Raw genomic sequence first — 14,321 nt, forward strand, 5'->3', positions numbered from 1 at the left:
GGGGGGGGGGGGGGTCCATGAAAAGAAATGTAAAGTAGGATGCACACTATGACAGGTAAGTGTGGGAAGAGGGAGAATAGAAAGAGGAGGCATGCAAGATAAAGATGAATGCAAGTGGTAAAAGTCTAGGAACCAAGGATGAATGGATCACAACATGTAAATATAAATTAAATGGGTGTAGAACTGTGACTGATGAGGAGAGCACCTATCTAAGTATTTTTATATTTGTTCTTTTCACCTTTTCATTCATTACAAGTTCCAGAATCATTTCTCTTCTCTGGAAAGCTTGTCTGTTTGTAAAACATGTAGCAACTGACCTCTACACTGTGTGTCTAAAGTAAAAGGACACCTATTGCTTTGGTAGTTCCAATGGTGCAAGGCATGGGGCTACCTTCAAGGTTGGCTCTTCTTGGAAGTTCTGGTAAACTGACAGATTTATTTCGCCCCTTCCCATTCTTCTTGTAGCATGGTGAATGGATGACATACAGTTGGTGATGGAGAAGGTTTTGGCATGCAGTCAATGCTCCAGCATCTCCTGAAGATGATCTACTGGGTGAAAGTCTGCCTGATTTTCTTCAGATCATGACAACTTATTTAATCCTATGGACAGCAGCATTATCATGTCGATACACAATACATTATTCCAAACTTTTGCTGCAGACTGGGAAGCAGCTTATCATCTAAAGTGCCTCCTTACTTGCCGGAGTTCATAGATCCATTGTTTACAATTAATTACCCAAGTTCAAATCTTAAGAATCTCCACACAATTACACTATCGTCACCAAATTTTATTGCTGATTTAACAAATGTTGTTTATTAGTTTCACACATGGTAACTACTCACTTCGTAACGCCTTTCCTTGCTCCACAGGCCAATGACAGCATCGCTTGTACTGCTTGGGCATTAGTTCTAGTTAATCAGGGATAGCAGCAAAAACTTGAAAACCAAGGGCTATTACCTCCTAGTGGAGGATCCTACCAATGTATTTGACCTGCTGCAGAAGTCCTTGGCAATAGCTTACACAATTGTCCAAAGACTGGTTCGCTTACCATGGTTCAGAATTCATCAGTTCAATTGTGGATCAATGTGCGGAATTTTACAGTGCACCATTTTCATGACATTTCCACTTTACAATGGCATCGCTAAGAGTGAAGAAAGGTACATTTAACTGCAGAGAAATCTGTGACAGAATGTAGGTACCAATAAATTCAGGCAATCATGCACAACTATCTCCTCAACTGATTAAAACAGCATTTACATGTATGATATTCATACATTACAGCAATAGTCATGTATTCTGGCGATATACTGGGCAAGTTCACTTGAAGCCAAGGGGTATCCGACTTTTGGCCATGTCATCATCGAGAGATATTCGGTCTTGGGAATGGTGCTCCTGTGATGGTCTTCTCCAAGTAGCTCAGTCTTCAGGAGAACATTCTGCCTCTTCACAGCTTAGAAATCCAGAGTTTTCAAGAAATGTCTTCACAAAGGCACTTTCCTGATATTTTGCTTTCCATCACTTCAGTCATCAAACAGCCTATGCACCTGAAGCTGTCTCTTCCTAATTAGTCTCAGCAACTGCCTCCACTCTTGTACCCTATCCAACACCCCAGCATTGGTTACCATCTTAGTCAACTTATTTTCTGCATTTGATGCCAAAACAACATTCTGAAAGTTACCAGGCTATTGATGCCTTTCTTATAGAGCACCCAGGTTTTGGCAGCGAACACCACCATGCGGTATATTTAAAATATATTTTAAAACTTTGTCATTCATAATAGATACAACTGTGGGAGAACACCAATAATGCAATTCAGGTGTATGTCAGGATCATATTATGATTAATTGTATCAGGCATTAATAACAATATTTAACTTTTACTAATTGCAACTCAACATTAAAAAGGGGAAGTAGTTCTTTTTGTTTTGCTAGTGGTTTAACCTCACACTAACACACAGGTTTCCAGTAACAAAATGATGAGAAAAGGTTAGGGTTGGGAAGGTAACACCTGTGCTCTTAATTAAGGTACAGCCTCAGCAGTTGACAGATGTGAAAATGGGAAGCCATAGAAAACCATCATCAAGGCTTTTGATGGCAGTATTTGAACCCATCATTTCCTGGATCCAAAGAAAACTATGCTTGGAATAGCAGTGTATGTACAAAATGTGTCTCCAGAAAGGGTCATTTTAACAATTTTTTTCATGAGAACAATTATATGACTAACAGCAGCAGCAATATATATCTAAACAAAATCAAATTTGAAATTCTCACAAATATTGAAATTATTTTGTGCTAAAACTATTTAAATAGTGTGAGAGTGAACTGCCTCCAGGGAATTTCTGCAGATGAGCACTTAAACATGCTGAAATCTCTACCATTAATCTATCCATTGCTCGCTTATCAGAGCTCTCTCATTCTAGTTTAATGGATTGCTACATTCATAATTAAATCTAAGGGCAAAACCTCAAATATAAACAAGGAAAATATGAAGGTGAAGAAAGATGAGCCTTACTGAGGCAAGGATGAGAAAGATACAGTCCTAGTGGAATAACTTCACAAACTGGAGTCGTTACATTCTAATAACTTTTAAAATAAACCATTTCTTATTGCCAGTCAAAAATATATTGTAACGAAGAAGCAATACATACTGGCATAGATCTGTGTTAGCTGACAAGTTATGTGGTCCTCTTTTGGGGTATTAGGCTGCACTAACATAATATGGACTGAAGTGAATCAAAGAATTGAATTTGAATCTGACTTGTCAATATTCAAAAACTGTAGTTGTACTAGTGTTGCCTATCTGAATTTATGGTAGTAGTCACGTTGCTGGTTTGGTGAAAATTAATTAATTGCTAGTTATTCCCCCTGCGAGTGGGGGTGGTAGAATAACACCGACAGTATCCCCTGCCTGTTGCAAGAGGAGATTAAAAGGGGATCTCAAGGACCTTAAACTTGGGAGCGTGGGTTGGAGACCAAGGAGCCTTTAGCCAAGTTCTGATACTGTTTTCACTTACTTATGCCAGGCTCCTCACTTTCATCTATCCTATCCAACTTCTCTTGGTCAACTCTTGTTCTTTTCCAACACCAATGGTATTAGAACATTCGAGGCCTAGGGAGTCTCATTTTTATACTCTACATGGCTCTTGGCTTTCTCTGGACCCAGGCGAGTTGGCCGTGCGGTTAGGAGCGCCCAGCTGTTAGCTCGCATCCAGCAGATAGTGGGTTCAAATCCCACGGTTGGCAGCCCTGAAGATGGTTTTCCGTGGTTTCCCATTTTCACACCAGGCAAATACTGGGGCTGTACCTTAATTAAGGCCATGGCCACTTCCTTCCATCATTGCCATACGACCTATCTGTGTCGGTGCGATGCAAAGCAACTAGCTTCTCTGGCCAATACCTTTATTTTTCGAAGTGTTGGACCCTTTTCTTTTCTTCCCTGTGATTAGTGTTAACAAAGCCTAGTAGTACTTCCTCTCAAAACAATAATCACCACCACCACCATTACAGTTACGTGGTATTAACCATGAGGATCACAACAGTGACAAAGGAAATGTTATTGCGAGTTTCGTAATGTGCATCTATTGTATAAATCTAATTGTGTTCAGTAGTGTCTTTGTTTACTATATGCTTACGGATATCCATAAATATAATAGAGTTAAGGAGACAGAGACATGCTATGAGACTGGGAATAAAACACAATATGGAATAATTAAATCTCTCCCATAAGAAGGTTTGTGCACTGCTGCATTGGTGAGAAATGGAAGAACAAGGACACCACATATTAATATCTTTTGTGACTAAGAAATTAGGAAATAAGATGATTATAAAATATTCATAAAAGGTTATGAACAGTATTAGATGAAGAATCCATTGTGAGATAACTACACAGCAATCTGGTAAAACAGTTTGGTGCAGAAGACAGGATAGTATTCTCTGAATTATTGAAATTGAGGCCTTATGAGGTTAGGCAATTTACTTGTCTTGCACATTTTTTGGAGACATTTGAGTGTGTACATACAGTGCATGCATGTGATTTTGAACAAACTGATGTTGATCTGTTGTAGGCCCCAAGTGTAGTATTTTGCAGCATGTGAAGCAGTGGAGTTAATGAAAGTCATTTTGTGATTTATATGCTCCTGAGAAGGACAGATTTTGTTTAATGAATGAAACTTTAAAATACAGTTTTAACAACAACAACAACAACAAAAACTCAGCATATCATTAAATAGCAATTTGTGTTTTTGTTTTTAAATGATAAAGCAGTGCAGAGCTTGTCCAGCTCCTTGGCTGAATCTCTCTGGCTCAGAGACTGGATGTTTTTCTTAAGCTTGTGATGATGAAGAATTTAAATCAGAAACCAGTGTCCATTATATGGAAGTTACAGTGGAACTTATTTAGCATTGGGACAGGAGCGTGGATGGTGACTGTAATAATCGGAAGTGCCTCTTGAATTGTCATCAATCACTATACCATAGTTGTGATAAGAGCTCATGCTGCAATGTCAATGTGGTCCACTATCCTGAAAGTAGTGTTGGCATATTAACCTTTTGCGCTCGTAGGTTGGATTACGTTCCAACATCAAGATTTACTGTTGTGGTCGCATGTTAAAACTCTGACTTGTTTATTCAAAGCATAACGCATAACAACAGTAGGATTCGAGAATTTTTCAAATCTTTGGCAATATCAAAGCTACAGAGCAGTAGTCAGTGGTCTTTGGAATATATTTTTCCTGTCAATATGAGGAGTCAATGAACACAAATCTACACTTCATCAAGCTGCACACTCAAAATAGTACTTGGGACAGCGTTCAGTCTAGTAACAAACAGCACAAAGAACTACGTCTTCTCCAAAACCTTTTCAACGAAACAAAGTCTTCATTGAAGCATTTGCATTTCCGGCAATTATCTAATCTTCTTTTTTTTCTTCTTCTTCTTTTATGACCACATAGGATCACTTTAGTCAGTCCGTCGTTCAGGTCTCTTTGAAGGGATTGTTTGGGCTTTGCGGTCCTCCCAGTACTTCTTCAGACGCTCCGACCTTCGTGCCCTTTCCTCAGTTGAAAATGTGCGTGTTGTTGGTTTGTTTTGTGTAAGGGCAAAGCGGAGGTTTGTATTCTTGAGTTTTGTATTCAATTTTATCTTATTTGTGGTGTCTTCTGTTGTAAGGCCTATTTCCTTCAGATCCTCTCTTACTTCTCCGATCCATTTACGTCCTGTTGTGGTATTTTTTTGAGACGAGATTGTGTTGTACTAGTTGTTTCAGAAGTCTCAAATCCTGCATCCTCATGATATGTCCAAAGAATCCCAGTCTCCTCTTATGCATAGTATCTAATGGGTTCTAGCTCTTTGTACACGACTTTGTTAGGTATTAACCACCACTGTCCATCTTTCTGGTATTTTTTGTTGATGCACGTTCTTCCAATCCTCCTTTCAATTTTCTGAAGTCTGTCAGTCTTTGATTGTTTATTCAGGTAAAAGAGTGTTTCTGCTGCATATGTAGTTACTGGTTTTATAACTGTGTTGTAGTGTTTTATTTTTGTATTTATTGATAGACATTTCTTTTTGTAGATATCCCATGTTAACTTTTGTGCTTTAGCTAATCTATTTGTTCTTATTTGGATTGAGATTTTTTCACTTAGGTTATGTGTTATTACTTCTCCAAGATATTTAAATTGAGTTACTATTTTGATTTTATTACCATTTATGGCGACTTCTTTTAGCTGTGTTGGTTTTTGCGGCATAATTTCTGTTTTTTCAAATGATATTTTGAGGCCAATTTTATTTGCAATGTTTTGAAGTTCTGATATCTGGGTTTTTGCTTCTTTCATGTCCACTGCTAGTAATGTTAAATCATATAAAGAATTATTTCAGTTTGAAATTGGTGTAGTAACTATTTTAGCCTTATGAACAGATAGCATTACACAAACCCCTAGTCGGCAGGGGCAAATACAACTATGGTATACACTAACATAGCAGAAGCAACTGAAAGAGGAATCCCTGGGGGGTCTCTAGACAAGTCTGATAGAGATTTGCTTCTCGAGACCCCGACGGTATCAGGTTTGAGGCCTTGGGAGTTTTCCATTTTCTTGCCCTTCACGACCTTTCGCTTCATTATTTGAATGGTAGGATATCTTCTATATTTCCCCCTCCCCAATCAGTGCTGAGGATGGTAGCCCAGTGATACATCCTCTTAAAACAACTGCCACTACCATAATTTTCAGGAGAAATAGATACAGAGTTGTGTAATACCAGCCAAACTTATCTGACTGCAACTAATATCCCGAAAGAGGATTGCAACTTGTCATTTATATTACATTTAATAACATGAAGCTTGTTAATTAAATGATTTGCATTGTTGTAACTTATAGAAGACATATTTGGAAATGTCAAGCCTGCTCTCAAGAATAACTTACAAGAAACAAGGGTATCAGATTTAGAAGACCAATTAATTAATTAAATTAATTAAAGAAAAAAGGGACAAAACAACACTCACCGTACACCTGCCCACACGACTGTACTTGCGACCTTCTTCAGCTACCTGATAGATGTAGATATTATTGTCTCTGGAACCCAAGGCGATGAGGTTTCCATTAGGAGAGAATTTCACCACCTGAAAGACGAGAGAGAACAGCGCTTTTCATCAGATTAACTTCCATCTATTTTAAAATATCAAAACGTGTGAGAAAACAGGATCTATCAATAAATTCACTAATAGTTCAGTCAATAGGTAGTTTTTTATTGCATTCTGTATGGTTAATTAATGGTGTGTGACCTCCGGAGAGACCTGGTGCAGGTCTTTCAATTTGACGCCGTATAGGCGACCTGCACGTTCGTGAGGATGGGACCCTACCTATGATGAATTCTAATGCTGAAGACAACACACACATCCAGCCCCCGAGCCATCGGAATTAACCAATTAAGGTTAAAATTCCCGACCCTGCTGGGAATCGAACCCCCTGGACCAAAGGCCAGCATGCTAACCATTTAGGCATGGAGCCAAACATTCTGTATGGTAAGATAGTTGTAAAAACTTGGTAAAAAAAAAAAAATGTTGAACTGAATATATCAGATAAAGCCCTTATTGTCTGAGGTGAAGTTAGGTCTCCTGGCCCTCTCTTACAATTAAAGAAGAAGTGCATTTTTTGTACTTAAAAGATTTTAAAATTAAATTGAATTTCTCAGCAAGAAAAAAAATGTCTTGCGTTCATAGGACTGTTCATTGAAACTATGAATTCTACAACAAACATGGATAGGATCTATCTTGTAGAAAATGTTATTCACTATCTTTTTCACAATAACCATTTTTGCACTAGAATACATGGGAGCCAAAATATTTGGAAAAGAACTATTTTTTGCACCATTTAACTAAGACGGAAATCTGATGGGGTTGCAAATTAAGTAGGTCTTTTGAGGCATCCAAATGTACGCTTTGAGTAAGATTTTAAAACTACCTTATTTAATGCAAACAGCATAAACTTTGGTACTCGGTGACAGGACTAAAAGTTTAAATCTTCATCAAATAGCAGACTGCATTAAAACTACAATTACTCACCTGAATGGGTTCTGAGCCATCTGTATGGACTGCACAGATCTCCCTAGTTTCTGCATCCATTGCGATCCAGCGCCCGGACACACAGCCTACCACAACGATACTCCCATCGTGGGAGAAGGCTGCAGACTGTAGGGGTTCCTGTAGGAGAGAAACATGGTACAGCTAATCAAGAGGGCACGAGTAATGAAATATTAAAAAATGTTTAACAGTATTTATTTGTGTACAGGATGCCACCATACAATGGATGCACTCCAAATTTTTCCTAGAAAATTGTGGTTAAAACAATACCCCACTTAATGGATGCATGCCATTTTCAACACAAACTGTCTTAGTATTTAAAATCAGATGGATGGTAGTATAATATAAAACTAGAAAATGAAGATTAATAGCTGCAGACTGTATGCTGACCACAAAATACACTTTCTGCATAGGACAGCATTTATTTCCATAGCATGTGTGTAAATGGGATGATACAGTACTGTATTTTTAGAGTGTGTGTAGCTTTACATCACAGCTGCCTCTGTGGATCCGTGGTAGAGTGTCGGCCTCCGAATCCCAAGATAGCGGGTTCAAACCCGGCAGAGGTAGTCGGATTTTTGAAGGGCCGAAAAGAGTCCATTCGACACTCCATGTCGTACGATGTCGGCATGTAAAAGATCTCTGGTGATACATTTGGTATTTACCCAACAAAATTAATTAAATCTCAGCCATAGACGCCCAAGAGAGATCCGGTTTACTCTGTCTGCCATCTAGCGGACCTAGATTAAAACGGAACGTCGAAATTGACGAGCAGACAGCCAGATGGCGTCAAATCAAAATGTCTGCACACGGTAGCTGAGGCCATACGATTATTATTATTATTATTATTTAGAGTGTGTGTAGTACTTTTTGGCAATGACTACAAATGGAGGAGGAGGAGTAATGTACAAATTCCAAATTTTTAAACAACAATGCATGAACATTAATCGTGATTGGTCCTTTTTCACGCACAAAATACACTCAATGGCTAATAACCCAACATTGGAGGAATGCCTCTAGTCAGTTGTGTTGAATATAGTGTTATCTCAATGTACAGAAAAAAGTCAAAATACTTAAGTTACACAGGCAGCACATATGTGAATAATCCCTGCTGTATAATAATCCCTGCATCCTAATTTTAGGAAAGGCAATTTAAATTGTTTTTGTATTTGTATAGCTTTGTTAAAAATTTATGTTGAAAACTAATGACAACAGTACAACAAAATTATGAAAGAATTCATCGAGTCGTAATCTTCAACATTAACAGACGTCTGGTCAGCATTACCAGTTTGCACAAGTAAATACAATTTTTGCACCAATGAATCAATATTGCTAAAGTTTCAACATCAATAGGAGACTGTCAACCAGTGTGAGCCAGCAGTACCTTAGGTACTTTGGCCAGACAGCCAGAAAACCAGAGGGTGGAAGAATTTGTTGTAGAGAGAGAAGTTGATATTCATCAACCAAGAGGATGAGCACAAGCTCTTTAGGTAGACCATGCGAAGAAACTATTGGACAAAACATGCAGGAATCCAGCTCTCTTACCCAAGACAAGGATGCTTGGAAACAAGTCACATAACACCTTGCTGCATGATGTCGCAATACCCTTTTGGATGGTTGAACTGAGGGAGAGCAGCGATTTATTACGTAATCATGCATGCATAGATGGCTCTAAAATTTTCAGCTGTAGTCTGGGAATAGCCTCCGTGGCTCAGGCGGCAGCCTCAAACCGCTGGGTGCTGTGGTTCAAATCCCGGTCACTCCATGTAATTTGTGCTGGACAAAGCGGAGGCGGGACAGGTTTTTCTCCGGGTGCTCTGGTTTACACTGTCATCTTTAATTCCAGCAACACTCTCCAATATCATTTCATTTCATCTGTCAATCATTAATCATTGCCCCAGCGGAGTGCAACAAGCTTCGGCAGCCGGCACAATTCCTACCCTCGCCACAAGATGGGGGCTTCATTCATTCCATCCCTGGCCCGGTCGAATGACTGGAAAATAGTTTGTAGGTTTTCATTCATTCTGAGAATAACTGTATTTCCTACTGACAATGCCTACAGCTGAGAATTATGAACCCATGTGTTTCTTTTATGTGTACTCTAATCCAGGTCCAATACACTTATATTTTGTCACTGTTAGCTTTATTATCTGATCATTTATCAACTGCTAATGATGATAAAGTTGATAAAGTTCATTTGCACAAGCCTTCTTGACTAGGACAAATTTAAGTAGCGAACAGTGAAAAATTCTAGTTCTTAAATTCATAGAAAACTGCATTCATTTTGTCCTGATGCGGGAAGTCTCTTAGTGAACTACAGTCTACAGAAATACAGGGTGGTCAGAAACAACGTGAACCAGGTATACGGGTGTTAGAGAGTTGGTCACACTGACAAATTATTTGAAAGAAATAATTTGATATCTCACAATGTTGTCATTTTTTCAGCTGCTCAGATTAGCCAATAAGATTGCTTTGCAGGCAAATTCAAAGGGGTTGAGTGAAGCACTGTTGCTAAATCTACATGTGGTTTAAGACCAGCTTGAGAGCGCCAATCGAAGAAAAAATCTTTGCCAGGGGACAGCGTTGAACACAAGACCTCTGAGCTGACAGCATTGCGCCATAGCAAGTACGTTACGGTGACAATGGCTGAAACCCACGGTGTGTTTATACTTGATGTCGAATTCTCAGCATGGCTTTCAAGCAACACCACCTCGCAAAGCCCATTTGAATTCGCCCATGAAGCGATCTGATTGGCTAAATTCAGTAGCTAATAAAATGACGTCACGAGATATCGAATTATTTCTTTCAATGAAATTTATCAGTATGACCAACTCTCCAATGCTCACATACCAGGTTCATACTGTTTCTGACCATCACAAATCACAAATTTAGCATTTTGAAACATTACCCACGTTATATTGTGTTTTATAGCATATTGAAGAAAATGCCCAGAATTTGATATAATTCGGATAAATAGGTAATGAGAAATTATACATTTGCATAGAGCCAATTACAAAAAATATGCAGCAACTTATACAGGATGAAGAGAAAAAGGAACAAATTTATATTGCATCACATTCCATGACACTTCAGCCTATGACAGATGTAGTAGGGGCTGAAGATATGGACAATGGTCCCTGCATTATCATATATATATAATAAAATGTCCTGACTGACTGACAGATTCATCATCACTGAGCCAAAACTACTGGACATATAGAAATTGAATTTAGGGGATACATTCTTATTACAGCGTAGGTACTCACTAAGAAAGGATTTTTCGATATTCCGTCGCTAAAGTGGGTGAAAAGGGGGATGAATTTTTAAAATGAGTATATCTCAAAAGTTAACAGTTTAAAGATGTGAAAATTGGTATTTGGAAACTCCTTCACAAATAAAGGAACACATACTTTTTTGTTTTAGGAAAATCCACTTAAGGGATAGGGGGGTTGAAAAGAATTGAAGGAGTTGAATTCTTTTGAAGAGGATACATATATCTCAAAAAATGAAGATGTTATAGATGTGAAAATTAGTATTGGAATCTCCTTTGGGAAAAAAACAAACAAAAACAACACAATTTTTGTTTTCGACTTGAGGACTGGTTCTCACATGTACAGTTCTATGGTGAATGTTCCAGAGTTAGCTCTGACAGTAGCCTGGTCATCTTAGCCCCGAAAGGCAATACCAGAAACTTGGTTTGCAAAGAGGTTCTTGGGTAAAAGAAACTCAATTTTTTGGTGTGTTTTTGTAACTTTACTAGGGATTTTCAGATATCTTAGTGCAGTACAGAGGAATGATTACTTTGATAAAATTATGAAATTCACGCACGCAAAGCTGCGGTTAACAGCTAGTTAGGTTATAAAAGTAAATATACTTCGAAGGAGGTGGATCCTTGGCAATTGAAATGAATACATCTCTCCTCTAAAATGATTCTAAAGTATGAACAGCATCATTTAAAGTTCAATATGTTATAAACTTGAGGGGTGGATACTCTATACCTATAAAATTAAGTCATGTTCATAAATCAGCGACACTGTCCAAGGAAATCGTAGAACATTCCCGTACATTTCGTTTTGTCTATGTTTTCCTGCAACTAAGAAATTGTATTTTCTGATATATCTTTCAACATCTACAACCTTGGTAGGACACCAAATACACCGCAAAGGTGCTTGGACAAACTCGATATTTGAGCATAACAGCTAACAACATTTATAAGGATCGCTTTGCAAAATAAAAATCACCATTCCTATAATCATCCAGTTTATTTTTATTTACATAAATTAATTATTAACATCTCCACTCACAGCCATGTCCTTGCTCCAGATAGCTGAGTGACTTTGAGCATCCCACATCTGCAACATACGGTCGTGCCCTCCGGTGAGAAACTGAGGGAGGCTAGGGTGGACGGCCAGCGCCCACAGCTCATCCGTATGACCCAGCACCACGGGACTGAAACCCAGACCTAGACCACCAAGCAGGACACAGTTCCGCGTAGTACCTACCAGCAGCTGCGAGCCACGACCTTCCGACACCACACGTACTGAACCCATGTGGTCTGGAACCTAAAGGGACAAGAGGCAAATAAAGCACTTCTAATTATTTTAAATTTACCCCTGAGCTCTAGAGCATATGGCACAAAAAAATCAATTTGACAGAATTTTTTAAAATGAATTCAATCAATAAGATTATCCGAGCATACATTTTGAACAGAATACTGTATACAAAATCCAATGGGAATCAACTCTTTAACTCTGAAGTATTTTTGACTGGTGATTCTCTCCAAATTGGTTAACATTTTATAATTACGAAAGCAAAACACAAGATTATGAATATTTCTGCGGTGACCAACAACAAACTGGAATGTCAAGAAATGGAGCGCAACTGCAAACAATCATCTATGTTACATTTTTTTTGGTACCACATTTGCACTTAATTTCAGCATACTGCCTCAATATTTAAAAATTCTGAAGAAAATTCCCTTTAAAAGCCACAGAACAAAACTATGTTAACATTCTCATCCCATGCAAGCTAGGCAGCAATATTACAAATTGAAAACAGTTGTTCATGATTTCTCGATGTTTTGAGCCATGAATTATTTTAAGTTTATCTAATTTCTCATTTACAAAATGGACATGTAATCACATGAGGGTGGTGATCACAGTGTAAATCTGTCAAAGTGATGTACATAGATTGATGAAAAGTAGATGCAGAATAATGAAGAGTAACGCGGGTGGCGTATAGGTACGTCAGGAAAGCCCACAACACACTAATCCCATTTCAATATTATCCAGTTGTGTCGCCAAGAAATGTGACAACTGGTGAGAAATATTCAAGCTTTGACTTGGTTCCTATGTATCTGTATGATCTGAAGAAGAATTCTTTTCATTATTTTGCCAATGTAGAATATAATTGTGAAAACTGTGTGGCATAAGAACCAAATTTACGGAACATTAAGACTTACGTATTTAAGTGACGTAACAAAATTCAATGCACTACCATCAACACTGAAACAATCTTGGCAGTTCATGCCAGACTGAGTGGTTTCCAACTGTTGAACACTAGCTTTCTCAGCCAAAGTCTGCTGGTTTGATCATGGCTCACTCCAGTGGTGTTTGAAGGTGCTCAGATATCGCAGTGTCAACAGATTCACTGGCACTTACAAGAATTCCTTCAGGACAAACTTCTGTACGGGAACTGTGACGGGAGGTATTTAAGCGCCGTACCCATGGATGATACTGTATGCTGCCGATGTTTTCCTGGCTAATGAACAGTAGAACCTTCAGCAACATGCCCAGCAATGGGAAGCCAGGTTGGCTGAAAATGGGCCGAGATTAAACACTCAGAAAACCGAGTACATGGAGTACACAATCCAGATGATTGGATCCATCAAGATCAATGAATAAAATTTAAACAGACCGAATCAAGTACCTTGGCTCGCTCATTTCTGCAGTTGGAGACATTCTTCCTGACACCCATGCACGTGCTGAAATTGAGGCCAGTCACTGGAGTCCTGTGGATCACTGGATGCCTGTTCACCTGAAGGCCAAGATCTACAAGAATGTTATGCACCCAGTTGCCCTTTATGGAACAGAATACCGGCCAGCCTCCGTAAAAATATGACAACACCCTGCGAGTCATAGAGATGCGTATGCTCTGATGGACACTTGGTTTCATACCTGGGCCATTAGAAACTATGATGTATGAGGAGTCATGGGAATGGAATCCATCAAGAATAAGATGCAAGAAGCCCATCTCCATTGTGCAGCCTTATACTTTCAGCTGTGTGTTTATACCTGGCCTCCTGAGGAAGTAGGAAGCAGAAACTTCATCAGGGGCTGGGAAGAAATGAATGTAGAAGATCTGTTACTGATGAGGAGAGACCCTGTCTATTTGGAGATGGCAGTGTATGAAGATGTGGAGATTGTCCTTGCCCTTCTGTATTTTCATGTTTGTCCTCATCTTTTCTTTCTATTGCTGGTCCTGTCATGTGTTCCTTTTCTTGTTCCTATCTTAGTACAACTGGACTTTTAACTGAAAGTAAACCGTCCCTGTGGAAGACACAAAATCTAATGCTAGACTGGCAGAGAGAGGACATGGTATAGGTCAATGTGTCCTTTAATGATGCCTTCGATCAGCAAAAATGGACAACGGCATGTAAAAGAGTGGCCACTGGAGCATGGGAAAAAAACCAACTCTAAAAAGAAGAAATTTCTGCCACCTTCGAGTACTCAAAAGCTGAAGAAGTATCTGGT

The 14,321-nt window shown here is 38.8% G+C and overlaps 1 protein-coding gene across 5 annotated transcripts in view; it reads right to left on the bottom strand.

The window, feature by feature from the left end:
* The window catches only part of LOC136883357 (echinoderm microtubule-associated protein-like 2), a 340,211-nt gene that overhangs the window by 14,635 nt on the left and 311,255 nt on the right, over positions 1 to 14,321 (bottom strand). For all 5 annotated transcript variants that reach the window (XM_067155614.2, XM_067155610.2, XM_067155612.2 and 2 more), the window contains 3 exons: positions 11,874 to 12,131; positions 7,552 to 7,689; positions 6,493 to 6,609 (listed from right to left, as the gene is read on the bottom strand). In XM_067155614.2, coding sequence (XP_067011715.2) covers positions 6,493 to 6,609; positions 7,552 to 7,689; positions 11,874 to 12,131 — 513 coding nt within the window. The remainder of the gene's footprint in view (positions 1 to 6,492; positions 6,610 to 7,551; positions 7,690 to 11,873; positions 12,132 to 14,321) is intronic.

The sequence above is a fragment of the Anabrus simplex genome, chromosome 11, assembly GCF_040414725.1.
Source record: "Anabrus simplex isolate iqAnaSimp1 chromosome 11, ASM4041472v1, whole genome shotgun sequence".
NCBI lineage: Eukaryota > Metazoa > Arthropoda > Insecta > Orthoptera > Tettigoniidae > Anabrus > Anabrus simplex.